The sequence below is a fragment of the Melozone crissalis genome, unplaced genomic scaffold (assembly GCF_028551555.1).
Source record: "Melozone crissalis strain CALT ecotype California unplaced genomic scaffold, PUWL_Pcris_2 ptg000295l_1, whole genome shotgun sequence".
In the NCBI taxonomy this organism is placed as follows: Eukaryota; Metazoa; Chordata; class Aves; order Passeriformes; family Passerellidae; genus Melozone; species Melozone crissalis.
In genome coordinates this window covers 370,529-387,671 of record NW_026536047.1, presented here as the reverse complement: position 1 = coordinate 387,671, position 17,143 = coordinate 370,529, and the positions used below count along the sequence as shown (strand labels likewise).

General features: G+C 56.4%; 1 protein-coding gene across 1 annotated transcript; it reads left to right on the top strand.

Annotated features, from left to right (window-relative positions):
• Positions 1–884: 884 nt before the first annotated feature.
• Positions 885–16,004, top strand: PIWIL2 (piwi like RNA-mediated gene silencing 2). The gene is given in 23 exon segments (XM_054294632.1): positions 885–1,104; positions 1,174–1,288; positions 1,671–1,805; positions 1,881–1,991; positions 2,209–2,326; positions 2,413–2,534; positions 2,637–2,717; positions 2,888–3,001; positions 3,106–3,294; positions 3,447–3,531; positions 4,135–4,221; positions 4,387–4,497; positions 4,499–4,528; positions 4,607–4,687; positions 4,689–4,721; positions 5,791–5,979; positions 8,332–8,433; positions 8,512–8,631; positions 10,099–10,187; positions 10,467–10,572; positions 12,035–12,288; positions 12,986–13,093; positions 15,465–16,004. Coding segments are annotated over 23 exon segments (2,757 nt in total). The 3' UTR covers positions 15,622–16,004.
• The last annotated feature ends 1,139 nt before the right edge of the window (positions 16,005–17,143 follow it).

The following is a 17,143-nucleotide window of genomic DNA, read 5'->3' as shown; positions in this document are numbered from 1 at the left end:
AGGTCCCTGGGTGCCACCAGCCCCTGGGCAGGGAAAGGGATGGGGGCACTCTCCCACCCCATCCCATCTTAAACCCCCTCCCCATCTGACCCTACCCACCCAATTCCATATTATCCCAATTCCATATTATCCCAATTCCATATTATCCCCCACTCCTGCCCCATCACACCCCATCCTTCCCATCCCGTATTACCCGTGCTTCCCATCCCATCCCATCCCATCCCATTCCATTTTACCCTCTGAATTCCATCTTAACCCTCTCCTGCCCATCCCATATTACCCCCATTCCCACCCCACCCTGTTTTACCCCCAAATTCCATCTTAACCCTCTCCTGCCCATCCCACACTACCCCTGTTCCCACCCCATCCATTTTACCCCCTGAATTCCATCTTAACCCTTTCCTGCCCTTCCCATTTTACCCCCAAATTCCATTTTAACCCTTTCATGCCCATCCCATCCCATTTTACCCCCAAATTCCATCTTAACTCTCTCCTGCCCATCCCATGCTATTTTACCCCCCCCGATTCCACCGTACCCCTTTCCTGCCCATCCCATTCTACCCCACCAATTCCACCTTAACCCTCTCCTGCCCGTCCCATTTTACTCCCCAATCCCATATTATCCCCCCATCGCACTTTCCGTTCCTCCCGTCATGTCCGCGCCCTAGTTTGCATAACCCCGCCCAGTTTCCATTAACCACGCCCCCTTTCCCACCCCCGCCCTTTCCTCGCGCGCTTCCCTCCGCCCGGGCGCGCGGCGTTGTGGGCGTGTCCTCGGCGCCGCCCAATCAGCGCCGCGTCCGCTCGTGGGCGGGGCCGCGCGTGCGCTCGGGGCGGCGGCGGCGGCGTGGCCGCGGCTCCGGGCGCGCCTCGACGGGGCGGCCATGGACCCGCCGCGGCCCTTCCGCCCGCCGCGGCCCTTCCGCCCGCCCCGGCCCGGGCCCGGGCCCGCCGTGCCCATGGCCAGGGGGCTCCGCGGCCTCGCCGCTTTCTCCCCTCGCCTGCCTTCGCCCGGCCCCGCTCAGCCCCGAGCCGCGGCCTCGCCGTTCCCCGCGCTGTTCCGCGGGCTGGGCCTGGAGGACCGGCCTCTGGAGCGGCCCCTCGGTAGGTGCCGGTGGTGCGGGGGGCGCGGTGGGCCCCGCTGCGCCGCTCACGGTGGCCCTGCTCCCGCAGGCCGGGGCGGCGCTGGCGATGCGAAGGCTGCGGCTCCGCCCGGCCCGGTGCAGCGGCAGAAGGAGGAGGAGAAGGACAAGGGGGCAGAGCTGGCGGCGCTCCCCACGCGTGGGCAGTGAGTCCGCCACAGCCCTGGACCCCCAAACCCTCAGTGCCCGCCCTCCTCTGGGCCGTTCTGTCGCTCTCCATCTTTTTTGTCCCCCTGTATCTTTTCTGTCCTTCCTGCCCTCATTCCTTCTCCCCTTCCTTCCCCTCTGTCTCCCCCTGCCCCATAACTCCGCCCTATTCCCTTATTCCCTCTGTTTTCCCCATCCCCCCCGTCCCTCCCATCCCTTTATCCCCGAACTCGGCTGTTTGAGCCCCCAGGCTGCAGTGGGGCAGGAGGAATGGGGGCATTTCGGGGGGTCGCGGTCGTCGCTGGGGGTTTGCAGCCAGGCCACCCCCAGTGTGTCCCCAGCGTGTGCCAGGGCTCACCGCAGCCCCCCCTGGGGACGCAGGATCCTGTGGAAAGGCAGAGGGGACGCGCTGCCCACCCCGCCTGGACGAGCCGTGCCCGCCCCGTGCCCACCCAGCCCCCAGCCCTGCCCGACGCCCGTGCCCACCCCGGAGACCCCCCCAACTGCTGCCAGGCCGTGAGTGGCGTCCCCAGCCCCGCGTTTTGGGGTGCAGGTGCTGCTGGGTCGCCGCTGAGCCCCTGTCCCTCGCAGGGCCCAGGGGACCAAGGCGGTGGCCAAGGGAGCCGCCATCCCCGTGGGGCTGAACTTTGTGAAGATCCACTGCCAGAACGAAGCTGTCTACCAGTACCACGTGACCTTCAGGTGATAATGGGGGGCCGGGGTCCCCCACAGCCCCTCGAGGTTGGGGTGTCCCCATGCAGAGCCCTCTGCGTCCCTCACGCTGTTCACGCTGCCGTGAGGTGGAGCGGCCCCAGCACAACGAAGAGCTCTGGGTTTTGGCCTTCAGGGGGGATTTTTGGGGGGCTGAGCAAGGTCTGGGGGGGCAGAGGAGGGAGAAAAGGCCCCTGTGTGCCCCCAGCCCCGAGGTGGAGTGCAAGGCTGCCCGCTTTGCCATACTGAAGGAGCAGCACGCCGTGACCGGCGACGTGATGGCCTTCGATGGCTCCATCCTCTTCCTGCCCATCCAGATCCCCAAGGTAAGGGGTAAGGGGGTCTCCCCCGGTTTGGGGGTACGGGGGTGCCCCTGTTTTGGGTGGGAGAACCCCCTCTGGCCCTGCCAAAGGTCAGCCTGAAGGCTCAGAAGAGCGGCAACGGGGAGGAGATCTTCATCAACATCCAGATGACCAAAATCCTGGAGCCCAGCTCGGATCTCTGCACCCCCTTTTACAACGTGGTGTTCCGCAGGTGGGAGACCAGAGAGAGCTCAGGGAGGAGAGCCCTTTCCTCCTCCTCTTCCTTCCTGCCAGTCCTCATCCAGCCCTGCTTTTCCTGCTTTTCCTTCCTTAGGGTGATGAAAATCCTAAACATGAGCCTGGTTGGGAGACATTTCTTTGAGCCTGCCCAGGCCACCACCCTACAGAAATACAGGTGGGTGTTGGCGCAGAGTCATCCCTGTTTCCCTGGAAACTGGGACGTGTTCCCAGGTCAGCCTGACTTTGGCTGTTCTGACAAGTTGGGAGCTGGGAAATGAATCCCTGAGTTTGGGGGGTTCCTTGGCTGCTCTGGGCTAAGCCAGGCCTCTTTCCCTTTGGGCACAGCCTCCACATCTGGCCGGGGTACGCCGTCAGCATCCGGAGGAAGGACGGGGGGCTCTTCCTCATGGTGGACGCCATCCACAAGATCATCCGCAGCGAGTCCGTGCTGAGCGTGATGTGAGGGAGCAACAAAACCCCCAAAGCTCTGGGCACAGAGCTGCTGTTTGAATTTTGGGATTCCACAGAGGGGGAGCATTCCGTGCCTCTCCTGTTTTCCCCAGGCAAACCATCCACTCGCAGAGCCAGAGGACGTTCCAGGACGAGTGCACCAAGCAGCTGGTGGGGAGCGTGGTCATGACGCGCTACAACAACCGCACCTACCGCGTGGACGACATCGACTGGGACAAGACCCCCAAGGACACCTTCACCCTGGCCAGCGGGCAGGAGATCACCTTTGTTGAGTACTACAGGTGAGAGAGCTGCTGGATCACCCCCTGGGAACGGGCAGGGCTGGTCTGAGGTGGGGCAGTGGGAGCTGGGAGGTTTTGCTGCCCACGGCGAGGGTTTGGGTTTCCGTTGCAAAGTGAAATTCCAGGCTTGTGTGACCATGCTGTTTTTCCAGCAAGACGCACGGGATCACCATCAGGGAACTGGACCAGCCCCTGCTCGTCCACAAGCCCAAGGAGAAGCAGACACCAGAGGGGAGGGTGAGCCAGGCACAGCGATCCACAGGCTGCTCTGGGATCCTGCAGCCCAGAGAAATCCACGGGCTCCTCCAGCCCAGAGAGATCCATGGGTTCCTCCAGCCCAGAGAGATCCACAGGCTGCTCTGGGATCCTGCAGCCCAGAGAGATCCACAGCTTCCTCCAGCCCAGAGAGATCCATGGGCTGCTCTGAGCTCCTCCAGCCCAGAGGGATCCACGGGCTGCTCTGGGCTCCTCCATGGGCTGCTCTGGGCTCCTTCAGCCCAGAGAGATCCATGGGTGGCTCTGAGCTCTTCCAGCCCAGAGAGATCCATGGGCTGCTCTGAGCTCCTCCAGCCCAGAGGGATCCACGGGCTGCTCTGGGCTCCTCCATGGGCTGCTCTGGGCTCCTTCAGCCCAGAGAGATCCATGGGTGGCTCTGAGCTCTTCCAGCCCAGAGAGATCCATGGGCTCCTCCAGCCCACAGCGATCCACGGGCTCCTCCAGCCCAGAGAACTCCATGGGCTGCTCTGAGCTCCTCCATGGGCTGCTCTGGGCTCCTCCAGCCCCTGGGGAGAGCAGGGATTCTGCCCCTGGAATGCTGACAGTGCCTGTCCCTCCCTGCAGTGCCAGCTGAAGATGGTGCTGCTCGTGCCAGAGCTCACCTTCCTCACCGGCCTCTCCGACCTGCGCAAGAACAGTCGCATGCTGAAGGTCAGAGCCTTTCTCGTGCCCTGCTCCCAGCTTTGCCCAGGGTTTGGGGGGACCCCTGCCCTGCTCCCAGCTTTGCCCAGGGTTTGGGGGGACCCCTGCCCCGCTCCCAGCTTTGCCCAGGGTCTGTGGGGAGCCCTCCCTGACCTGTGGGTGTTGCTGGTGCAGGAGGTGATGTGGGAGATGGTGCAGAGTCCCCAGCAGCACTACCAGCGCCTCACCGGCCTCCTGCGCCGCATCCGCGACACGCCGGAAGCCGCCCGGGAGCTGCAGCGCTGGGGGGCTGGTGCTGGACACCGACATCTACAGGGTAAGGGCTCCGGGGCTTCTGGCCTTCCCCTGGCCCCCAGGCAGAGGAGGCAGCTCCGCAGATTCCCGCTCTGCCCAGACCCAGGGTCACGTCCTGCCCGCGGAGCGCGTCAACCTGCGGCACCGCTCCTTCCTTCCCGCCGAGGAGCTGGGCTGGCACCCGCGAGGTGACGAAGGAGGTGCCCATCGCCGTGGTGAGCAGAGCCCGCCCTGCCGGGCGCAGCTGGGCTGGGTTTTCCCGAGCGCTGAGCCCCTTTCCAGCACGAGCCCTTCCCTTGTTTGTGTTGGATTGGCGCTCCAGCCTGTTTTTCCCGAGGAGGTGGAGGTATGTGGCTGTGGTGTCTGCGTTCCCGCCTCGTCCCAGGGTGGAGGGAGCTTTTCACATGCAGGAATTGGCTGCAATTCAGTCCAAATTTCTCTTGGGCCACTTTCCCTTTTCTAAATTCCCCTCTGTGCTCTAGGTTCTTCTTGGGCCACTTTCCCTCTCCCAAATTCCCCTCTGTGCTCCAGATTTCTCTTAGGCTACTTTCCCTATCCCAAATTCCCCTTTGTGCTGCAGGTTCCTCTTGCCCCAAATTCCATCTCACAAATTCCCCTTTGTGCTGCAGATTTTTCTTGGGTCACTTCCCTCTCCCAAATTCCCCTCTGTGCTCCAGATTTCTCCTGGGCCACTTTCCCTTTTCCAGATTACCCTCTGTGCTCCAGATTTCTCTCTTAGGCTACTTTCCCTCTCCCAAATTCCCCTTTGTGCTGCAGATTTCTCATGGGCCACTTTCCCTCTCCCAAATTCCCCTTTGTGCTCTAGGTTCCTCTTGGCCCAAATTCCCTTTTCCAGATTCCCCTCTGTGCTGCGGGCTCCTCTTGGGTCACTTTTCATCTCCCAAATTCCCCTTTGTGCTGCAGATTTCTCCTGGGCCACTTTCCCTTTTCCACATTTCCCTCAGTGCTGCAGGTTCCTCTAGGCCAAATTCCCTCTCCCAAATTTCCCTCTCCCAAACTCCCTGCTGTGCTCCAGGTTCTTCTAAGCCCACTTTTCCTCTCCCAGATTCCCCTCTGTGCTGTAGGTTCCTTTTGGCCCAAATTCCCTCTCCCAAATTTCCCTCTCCCAAACTCCCCTCTGTGCTCCAGGTTCCTCTGGGCCCACTTTCCCTCTCCCAAATTCCCCTCTGTGCTTGGTAGGTTCCTCCTCTCCCAAACAAGAGCTGCATGGGTTGGGTTGCAGAAACACCCCCAAACCACGGCCTGTGCTGCCTTTTCTCCCAGATCTCCATCAATTCCTGGCTCCTGATCTATCCCAAGAGGCTGCAGCACCTGGCCAAGGACCTGCTGGCGTCCATGAGGAGCAGCTGTGGGGCCATGGGGATACAGGTGGGGCAGCCCTTGGTGCAGGAGCTGCGCGATGATCGCATCGAGACCTACGTGAGGGCCATCCAGAGCTCCCTGGGCAGCCAGGTGAGGAGCAGGAGATCTTTGGGAGGGTGGGATGGGAGTCTAGAGCATCCAGAGCTTCTTCAGGAGTCAAGTGAGGAGCAGGGAGATCCCTAGGGGATCACTGAGAGGGTGGGCTGGGAGCCTAGAGCATCCAGAGCTCCTTGGGAAGCCACAAGGAGCAGCCACAGGATCCCCTGGGGGATTTTTGGGAAGGTGGGATGGGAGCCTAGAGCATCCAGAGGTTCTTGGGAAGCCAGCTGAGGAGCAGGGAGATCTTTGGGAGGGTGGGATGGGAGCCCAGACCATCCAGAGCTCTTTAGGAAGCCAGATGAGGAGAAAGGAGATCTTTGGGAAGGTGGGAAGAGAGCGTAGAGAATCCAGAGCTCCCTGGGAAGCCAGGTGAGCAGCAGGGACAGCCTTGGAGATCTTTGGGAGGGTGGGATGGGAGCTTAGACCATCCAGAGGTCCTTGGGAAGCCACAAGGAGCAGGGAGATCTTTGGGAGGATGGGATGGGAGGCCACATCAGGGCAATCCAGAGCTCTTTGGGAAGCCACAAGGACCAGGAACATCCCTGGGGATCTTTGGGAGGGTGGGATGGGAGCTTTGACCATCCCGAGCTCCTTGGGAAGCCAGGTGAGGAGTAGAGATCATTGAGAAGGTGGCATGGGAGTCCATGTCAGGGCCATCCAGAGCTCCTTGGGGAACCAGGTGAGGAGCAGGGACAGCCCTGGAGATCACTGAGAGGGTGGGATGGGAGCCCAGACCATCGAGAGCTCCTTGGAAAACCACAAGGAGCAGCCACAGGATCCCCTGGGGGATTTTTGGGAAGGTGGGATGGGAGCCCAGACCATCCAGAGGTTCTTGAGGAGACAGGTGAGGAGCAGGAACATCCTTGGGGGATCACTGGGAGGATGGGATGGGAGCTTTGACCATCCAGAGTTCTTTGGGAAGCCAAGTGAGGAGCAGGGAGATCTTTGGGGATCTTTGGGAAGGTGGGATGGGAGCCCAGACCATCCAGAGCTCCTTGGGAAGCCAGGTGAGGAGTGGGGATCATTGAGACGGTGGCATGGGAGCCCATGTCAGGGCCATCCAGAGCTCCTTCAGAAGCCAGGAGAGGAGCAGGGACAGCCCTGGGGGATCTTGGGAAGCACTGGAGGAGCTCATCCTGCAGAAGAAGGTGGCATGGGAACTTTATTTTTCCCTAAAAATCCATGACAGGGGCGTGAAGTCAGGTGGGGTTGGGAGCAAAGGACAGGACGAGAGGGAACAGGCCCAAGGGGAGCTGCTCAGGTTGGACACCAGGAGGAATTTTTTCATGGAAAGGGGGTTTAAATATAGGTTAAATGTCCCTTCATGGAAAGGGGGATAAATACCGGAAAAGTGGTTAAATTTTCTATCACGGAAAGGGGGTAAATACAGGAAAAGTGGTTAAATTTCCCTTCTTGGAAAGGGGGGTAAATACAGGAAAAGTGGTTAAATTTCTCTTCATGGAAAGGGGGATAAATACAGGAAAAGTGGTTAAATTTCCCTTCATGGAAAGGGGGTAAATACAGGAAAAAGGGTTAAATTTCCTTTCATGTAAAGGGGGTTAAATACAGGAAAAAGGGTTAAATTTCCCTTCATGGAAAGGGGGGTAAATACAGGAGAAGTGGTTAAATTTCCTTTAAAGGAAATGGGGTAAATACAGGAAAAGTGGTTAAATTTCCCTTCATGGAAAGGGGGGTAAATACAGGAAAAGTGGTTAAATTTCCTTTAAAGGAAAGGAGGTAAATACAGGAAAAGTGGTTAAATTTTCTATCACGGAAAGGGGCATAAATACAGGAGAAGTGGTTAAATTTCCTTTAAAGGAAAGGGGGTAAATACAGGAAAAGTGGTTAAATTTCCTTTCATGGAATGGGGGTAAATACAGGAGAAGTGGTTAAATTTCCCTTCATGGAAAGGGGGATAAATACAGGAAAAAGGGTTAAATTTCCCTTCATGGAAAGGGGGGTAAATACAGGAAAAAGGGTTAAATTTCCTTTCATGTAAAGGGGGTTAAATACAGGAAAAGTGGTTAAATTTCCTTTAAAGGAAAGGAGGTAAATACAGGAAAAGTGGTGAAATTTCCCTTCATGGAAAGGGGGATAAATACAGGAAAAGTGGTTAAATTTCCCTTCATGGAAAGGGGGTAAATACAGGAAAAGTGGTTAAATTTCCTTTCATGGACAGAGGGATTAAATCCAGGGATGGGTTTAACCCAGGGAGGCAGTGCAGTCCCCATCCCTGGAGCTGTGCATGTGGCCCTTGGGGACGTGGGTTGTTGGTGACCTCGGGTTTGGCTCAGTGCTCCAGGAGAGCTTTTCCACCCTGCACAATTCCACCATTCCCCTCAGGACAAGGTGCAGCTGCTCCTGTGCATCATCCCTGGCGGCCGGGACGACGTCTACGGCGCCATCAAGAAGCTTTGCTGTGTGCAGAGCCCTGTGCCCTCCCAGGTGGGCTGGCACCCCCGTCCCTGGCAACCCCTGGGCTCTCTCCAGCCTCCCTTTTCCCTGAGCTTTCCCTCTCCACAGGTCATCAATGCCCAGTCCCTCCTGGGCCACCCTGGCAAGATCAGGAGCGTGGTGCAGAAAGTTCTGCTGCAGATCAACTGCAAGCTGGGCGGGCAGCTCTGGGGGGTTGATATCCCACTGGTAAGGCAGGAACACCCTGGCAGGAGGCCTGGAAGCTCTGGAGGGGTTGGATTGTTGTGGAGGAGTTGGATTGTTTGGATTATTGTTGGATTCTTTGGATTATTGTTGGATTATTTGGATTATTGGTGGATTATTTGGATTATTGTTGGATTATTGTGGGCATGGGCTGGATGAGCTGGCTGGAGAATCAGGGTTGGCTTCTCTTGGGTGCTCATGAGTCCCTTGGAGCTGGAGGGATCCAAGCTTGGAGGTGCCTGATTTATCCCTAAATCCCACCTGGCTGATTTTCCCCCTTCCAGAAGCAGCTGAGGGTTGTGGACATGGGCATTATCCCTAAATCCCAGCTGCCTTTGGTTGGCATGGACATTGTCTCTAAATCCCAGCTGCCTTTCCCTGTTCCATTATCCCTAAATCCCACCTGTGTTCCCCTCTCCAGATCCAGCTGATGGTCATGGGCATGGCCATTAACCCTAAATCCCATCTCTCCTCCTCTCTCTAGAAGCAGTTCACAGTTGTGGGCATGGCCATTATCCCTAAATCCCATCTTCTTCCTGATGGCCATTATCCCTAAATCCCATCTTCTTCCTGATGGCCATTATCCCTAAATCCCACCTATCCTCCCCTTTCCAGAAGCAGCTGATGGTCATGGGCATGAACATTGCCCCTAAATCCCAGCTGCCTTTCCCTGCTGCATTGTCCCTAAATCCCACCTCTGTTCCCCTCTCCAGAGGCAGCTGATGGTTGTGGGCATGAACATTGTCCCTAAATCCCACCTGCTTTTCCCTGTTCTATTATCCCTAAATCCCATCTGCCTTTCCCTCTCCAGAAGCAGCTGATGGTCATGGCCATGGCCATTGTCCCTAAATCCCACCTCCCTTTCCCTGCTCCATTATCCCTAAATCCCATCTTCTTCCTGATGGCCATTATCCCTAAATCCCACCTATCCTCCCCTTTCCAGAAGCAACTGATGGTCATGGGCATGAACATTGCCCCTAAATCCCATCTCTGATCCCCCCTCCAGAACCAGCTGATTGTCATGGCCATGGCCATTATCCCTAAGTCCCATCTTCTTCTCCTCTCCAGAAGGAGCTGATGGTTATGGGCATGAACATTGTCCCTAAATCCCACCTGCCTTTCCCTGCTCCATTATCCCTAAATCCCACCTCTGTTCCCCCATCCAGAAGCAGTTCACAGTTGTGGCCATGGCCATTGTCCCTAAATCCCACTTCTGTTCCCCTCTCCAGAAGCAGCTGATGGTCACGGGCATGAACATTGTCCCTAAATCCCACCTCCCTTTCCCTGCTCCATTATCCCTAAATCCCATCTTCTTCCCTTCTCCAGAAGGAGTTCACAGTTGTGGCCATGGCCATTGTCCCTAAATCCCATCTCTCCTCCCCTCTCCAGAAGCAGCTGATGGTCATGGCCATGGCCATTGTCCCTAAATCTCATCTCTCCTCCCCTCTCCAGAAGCAGCTGATGGTGGTGGGCATGGACATCCACCACAGCAGGAGCCACGGCATGCGCTCTGTCATCGGCTTCGTGGCCAGCATGAACCAGTACGTGGCTCCCTGAGACAGAGGGGAGGTTTTCCTTCCCTGCCCTGGCAATTTTGGGGTGTCCCACCCCCAAATCCCCTTTCCTTGGCTGGGAAGGGCCTGAGGGTGCTGCTCTCCCCAGGAGCAGTTCCTCACCCCTGTGCTCAGCCAGGTCTGCCCCAGCGCTGGGCTGGGAATGCTGAGCCAGGGCTGGTTTGGGGTTGCTCAGAGCTCAGTGGACTTTGCCTGGTGCTGGGGGGGCCCCTCCAGGCTGCTCACTGCCCTTCCATCCCTCCCCAGCATCCTCACCAAGTGGTACTCCAGGGTGGTTTTCCAGATGCCCCACCAGGAAATCGCCGACAGCCTCCGGCTCTGCCTCTCCCAAGCCCTCAAACGCTTCTACGAGGTGAGGCCGCCCAAACCCACCCTGCTGTGGCTCCACATTCCCCCAAAACCAAGGGAAAACCTCCCAAAATTCCAGCCTGGGGACGTGCAGGGGAGCAAGCCTCCCTGCAGCCTTTGGACTGGCTGTGAACTGGGACAGCTCATCCTTATCTGGGGATAAGGGGGAAGTGCCACGTTCCAGCTCCAGGGGCTGTCCCTTGTCCCCAGCGTGAGAAAAGCAGCCTGGGACAGGGCAAGGGCCAGGGAAAATCCCTGCTCTTGGCATTTTCCCAGAGAAACCTCATCCCTGCAAGTGTCCAAGCAACCTGGGATGGTGGAAGGTTCCCTGGGATGGCACAGGTGGCACTGGATGGGCTTTAAGCTCCCTTCCAGCCCAAACCACTCCAGGATTGTTTGATTTGATTTCCCCGTTTTTATGTGGGTGCTGCAGGAACAGCCCTGGACACTGGGAATGTGCTGGGCAGGAGGGATGGGAGATGGGGAAGGAATTCCTGGCTGGGATGGAATTCCCAGAGCAGCTGTGGCTGCCCCATCCCTGGAAGTGCCCAAGGCCTCCTTGGAGCAACCTGGGATGATGGAAAGTGCCCCTGCCATGGCAGGGATGGGATGGGATGGGATGGGATGAGCTTTAAGGTCCCTTCCAACTCAAACCATTCCAGGATTCTTTGATTTTATTTCCCCATTTTTATGTGGGTGCTGCAGGAACAGCCCTGGACACTGGGAATGTGCTGGGCAGGAGGGCCTGGAGGGACAGGGAATGGCTTCCAGAGGGCAGGGATGGATGGGATATTGGGAATTCCTGGCTCAATGGAATTCCCAGAGCAGCTGTGGCTGCCCCTGGATCACTGGAAGTGCCCAAGGCCAGCCTGGAGCAACCTGGGGTAGTGGAAGGTGTTCTGCCCATGGCAGGGTGGGATGGGATGGGATTTAAGGTCCCTTCCAGCCCAAACCATTCCAGGATTCTTTGGTTTTATTTCCCCATCCCTCTGTGGATGCTGCAGGAACAGCCCTGGACACTGGGAATGGGCTGGGCAGGAGGGCCTGGAGGGACAGGACCCAGGGAATGGCCTCCACAGCCAGAGGGCAGGGTTAGGGGGATATTGGGAAGGAATTCCTGGCTGGGATGAATTCCCAGAGCAGCTGTGGCTGCCCCATCCCTGGAAGTGTCCAAAGCCAGCCTGGATTACCCTGGGATACTGGGAGGTGTCCAGCCCATGGCAAGGGGTAGAATGAGCTGATTTTAAGGCTCCTTCCCACCCAAATAATTCTGGAATTCTGTGATAATTCAAACACATCCCCAAACCCACCCCCAGCTGCATTTCTGTGGGGACTCATTCAATTCCCAGCTCCATCCCAACACCCAGACTTCTCCTGACCAGGGAATATTTCCCCACCTCCCTCAGCTAACCCTGTGCATGGCAGTGAGGTAAAAATGAGCTGATTTTGCCCATTTTTCCCCCCAGCTGAACCACTCCCTGCCCATGAAGATCGTGGTGTACCGGGATGGGGTGTCTGACCCCCAGCTGGACACTGTGCTCAAGTACGAGGTGCCCCAGCTCCAGAAGAGCTTCCACACCTTCCAAAATTACCAGCCCAGCCTCGTGGTCGTGGTGGTGCAGAAGCAGCTGAGCACAAACTTCTACTGCCTGACAGGAGAGGAGTTTGTGTCCCCTCCCCTGGGCACCGTCATCGACCACGGCGTCACCAGCTCGGGCAGGTGAGAGGCACAGCTGGGGCTGGGGGTAAAAACATCCAGGGGAGGGGTAAAAAACACCCTGGGGAGGGGTAAAAACACCCCCAGGGGGAAAAATTACCCTGGCTGTAAGAAAAACAGAGATAAAAATGCCCCAGGGTGGGAAAAAATCCACCCTCGGTGTGAAAAAATGGCTTTAAAAGCACCCCCAAGGTGCAAAAAAAAATTGGTTGTAAAAATAGCCCAGGGTGCAAAAAAAACCCCTCAGAGTGCCAAAAAAATCACAGGGTGACAAATTGTAAAAATAGTTCAAGGTGTTGGGAAAAATCCAGCCCAAGGTGTAAATGGTGTGTAAAAGCCCCCCCCCAGTTTGCAAGAAAATGGTTGGGAAAAATACCAGAAGGTGTTTTGTCATTTATTGTTTTTACAAAATGAAGCACTCTGGGGTATAAAAACATCTTGAGTGCACAAAAAAAAATTGGTTATAAATGGTTAAAAATTTTTATTTTTCATGAAAAAGTGACCAGAGTGGAAGAAAAATGGTGGCAAAAACAATCAAGGGTGCAAAAAAATTCCTGCGGAGTGCAAAAAATAAACCCTTGTGGTTCAAAACCTTGTGGTAAAAACAGCTCAGTCTGGGCTTCAGAGCACCCTGAGGTGCCAAAATCCTCATTTTGGGGTGGAACAAAAAGAGATTTGGGGTTTGTTTTGCTCCTTGCAGGGAGGATTTCTTCCTGCTGGCCCATCACTCCCGGCAGGGCTGCAGCGTCCCCACGCGCTACATCTGCATGTGGAACACGGCCAACCTCAGCTCCGAGCACCTCCAGAGGTAAGGGGGGGTCCTGGCACCCCAAAATCCTGCCTGGACCATGGGGGAGACCCTTACATCATCCAGGGGAAGGAGCAGGAGTCATGGGGTTCCTGTGATCCTGCAGGACCCCAAAATATTGCAGAGGGAAGGGGAGGGACCCTCAAAATCATCCAGGGGAAATGGAGGAGTCCTGGAGTTCCTGAGATGCTGCAGCACCCCAAAATCCTCAAGAGGGAGTGGGAGAGACCCCCCAGAATCCTCCCTGGGGAGTGGAGGAGACCCTCAAAATCATCCAGGGGAAGGAGCAGGAGTCATGGGGTTCCTGTGATCCTGCAGCACCCCAAAATATTGCAGGGGGAAGGGGAGGGACCCTGAAAACCATCCAGGGGAAATGTAAAAATCCCAGAGTTCCTGAGATGCTGCAGCACCCCAAAATCTTCAAGAGGGAGTGGGAGACACCCTCAAAATCTTCCAGGGAAAAGGAGTTCATAGCCCCCCAAAATCCTCCAAAGGGAAGGGGAGAGACCCTCAAAATCATCCAGGGGAAATGCAGAAATCCCAGAGTTCCTGAGATGCTGCAGCACCCCAAAATCCTCTCTGGGGAATGGGGGAGACCCCCAGAATCCTCCCTGGGCAATGGGGGAGACCTTTAAAATCATCCAGGGGAAATGCAGGAGTTCCTGAGATCCTGCAGCACCCCAAAATATTGCAGGGGGAGGGGGAGAGACCCTGAAAACCATCCAGGGGAAATGCAGAAATCCCAGAGTTCCTGAGATGCTGCAGCACCCCAAAATCCTCAAGAAAGAGTGGGAGAGACCCCCCAGAATCCTCCCTGGGGAGTGGAGGAGACCCTTAAAATTATCCAGGGGAAATGGAGGAGTCCCAGAGTTCCTGCAGCACCCCAAAATATTGCAGAGGGAAGAGGGGGGACCCTCAAAATCATCCAGGGGAAATGGAGGAGTCCTGGAGTTCCTGAGATCCTGCAGCACCCCAAAATTCTCTCTGGGGAATGGGGGAGACCCCCAGAATCCTCCCTGGGCAATGGGGGAGACCTTTAAAATCATCCAGGGGAAAGGGCAGGAGTCATGAGGTTCCTGAGGTCCTGCAGCATCCCAAATTACTCCAGAGGGAAGGAGAGAGACCCTCAAAATCATCCAGGGGAAATGTAAGAGTCAGAGGGTTTCTGAGGTCCTGCAGCACCCCAAAATCCTCCAGAGGGAAGGGCAGGGATTTCTGCAGCTGCCCAAGACTCCAGAGTCCCCCAGTTCCCTGGGCAGGATTCTTACAGCCCCCCAAAATCCTCCCTTGGGAGTGGGAGACACCCTCCAAATCCCATTTCTCCCCATCCCAAGGACAGGGAGAGCTGGGAGCTGGTTCCAGGAGGGATCTGAACCTGGATCCATCTCCTTTTCCAGGAATCCCAAATCCCATTTCTCCCTATTCAGGAGGGATCTGCAACTGGCTCCATCACCTTTCCTGGAAATCTCAAATGTCATTTCTGGGATAGCTGGGATAGCTGAGAGCAGTTTCTGGGAGGGATCTGAACCTGAATCCATCCCCTTTCCTGGAAATCTCAAATCCCATTTCTGGGACAGCTGGGAGCAGGTTCTGGGAGGGATCTGGACCTGAATCCATCTGCATTCCCAGGAATCCCAGTCCCATTTCTCCCCAGAACAGGGACAGCTGGAAGCAGTTTCTAGGAGGGACTTGAACCTGGATCCATCCCCTTTTCCTCGAATCCCAAATCCCATTTCTGGGATAGTTGGGAGCAGTTTCTGGGAGGGATCTGAACCTGAATCCATCCCCTTTTACCCAAATCCCAAATCCCATTTCTCCCTGTTCAGGAGGGATCTGCACCTGCCTCCATCCCCTTTCCTGGAAATCTCAAATCCCATTTCTGGGATAGCTGGGAGCAGTTTCTAGGAGGGACTTGAACCTGGATCCATCCCCTTTCCTGGAAATCCCAAATCCCATTTCTCCCTGTTCCAGGAGGGATCTGGACCTGCCTCCATGCCTTTTCCAGGAGTTCCAAATCCCATTTCTGGGGTAGCTGGGAGCAGTTTCTGGGAGGGATCTGCACCTGCCTCCATCCCTTTTCCAGGAATCCCAAATCTCATTTCTGGGATAGCTGGGACAGCTGAGAGCAGTTTCTGGGAGGGATCTGGACCTGGCTCCATCCCCTTTTCCAGAAATCCCAAATCCCATTTCTCCCAAGGACAGGGACAGCTGGGAGCAGGTTCCAGGAGGGATCTGGACCTGCCTCCATCCCTTTTCCAGGAATTCCAAATCCCATTTCTGGGGTAGCTGGGAGCAGTTTCTGGGAGGGATCTGCACCTGCCTCCATCCCTTTTCCAGGAATCCCAAACCCCAATTCCCTCCCTGTCCCCAGGTTGACCTTCAAGCTGTGTCACCTCTACTGGAACTGGCCGGGCACCGTGCGTGTCCCTGCCCCCTGCAAATACGCCCACAAGTTGGCATTCCTGGTGGGCCAGGTCCTGCACCACGAGCCCAGCGCCCACCTCTGCGAGCAGCTCTTCTTCCTTTAACCTGCCAGGACCCAGGAACCCGGGATTGGCACCGGGAAATCCGGGATTGCACCAGGAAAAATGGGATTGCGCCTGGAATTCCTGCTGCTGTTTGTACCCCCCTGCCAAGGGGGAGCTTCCTCAATTCCCTGTTCTGGTGTTAATTTATTCTTTGTTTGTTTGCAGCAGCATCCCAGCGCTGTGGGGTTTTATTTTTGGGAATTATCCCCACGGGGATGACCCCCAAAGGAATATCCTGCTGGTTTCCAGCCCTCCCAGTAAATTGGGTTGAGTTAATGAGCCCCAAAAGTGCTGCTGCTCCCACAGCTCCTCCCTATGCAGGTGCTGGATGTAAATCCCAAAAATTTCAGGGTTTTCCCCCCTCCCAGTTTCTTGCATTTCCATGCAGGTTTAAAGTTTGGTTTTTTTTTTTTTTCCTGGGCTTTTCCAAGCTGCTGTTGAACAAACCAAAGCTCCAGTTTGGCCGGTTCTCCCGTCCTTGAGGAGTCACTGGTTTTCCAAGGAGAATTCTTTGTGCATTCAGGTGGTTACCCCAGGGAAAGGTTGGAGTTTTCACCTATTTTAGGTGCTTTTTTTCAAGTTGCAATCCCCTCCTTTTCCTCTTCCCTCTAACCAGTTTTTTTGGTTCTTTCCAATAAAATCGTTGCTGGCAGCTGCTCCCTGGTGGATTTTTTGGGGGGGTGCTGGTGGCCACATCCTGCCCCTCATTTTTGGGGGATCCCAGGATGGAGCAGGGACACTCAGGAGGGGTCACAGCAGCGGTGCCACCAGGGCTGTCACCTTGTGCCCTAAGTTAATCATTCATCCCTGTTTATTTGCCAATCCCCGCGGACTTTGGCAGCGTGGCCCAGCCTGGGGTGGGATTTAGGAACAAATCTTGGCCCTTTGGGGTGCTGGGCTGGGATTTTGGGGGTTCCCCCCAGCTCTGACCCCATCCAGCAGCATTTTCTATCCCAGCTCTGCCTTTTCCTTGCACAGGGAGAGGAGCCAGGGTGGCTCTGCCTGCTTGGATTTGTCCCCCCTGGATTTTTTTGGGGGTCCCCAGCCCCACCCCAGGGGATTTTTGGTGCTGTGACCCCTCGGGAAGGGGTTGAGGGGGGTCCCAAGGGGTGTTTGGAGGGTCCTTGGGGTGCCCTGTACCCCTAAAGGGTGTTTGAGGCCCCCCTAGGGGGGTGGTGGGGGATCTGTGGGGTCCCTTGGGGTCTTGGTGCCCTCAGGGTGGGGGTCCATGGGGTCCCAGTACCCCCAGATGGGTTTTTGGGGGGTCCCAGAGCTCCTGGGGTGTGTTTGGGGGTCCCAGTGCCCCAGAGAGGGGGGTTGGAGCAGCTTGGGGAGCTTGGGTGGGATTTTTGGGGTTCCCAGATGGGGTTTTGGAGTTCCCGGGTAGGAGTTTTTTTAGGGTGTTGTGGGTGGGATTTTTGGGGATCTTGGGTGAGATTTTTGGGAGTTCCTGGATGAGATTTTTGAGATCCTGGGTGAGATTTTTGGGGGGTCCCGGGTGGGATTTTTTAAGGAGTCTCGG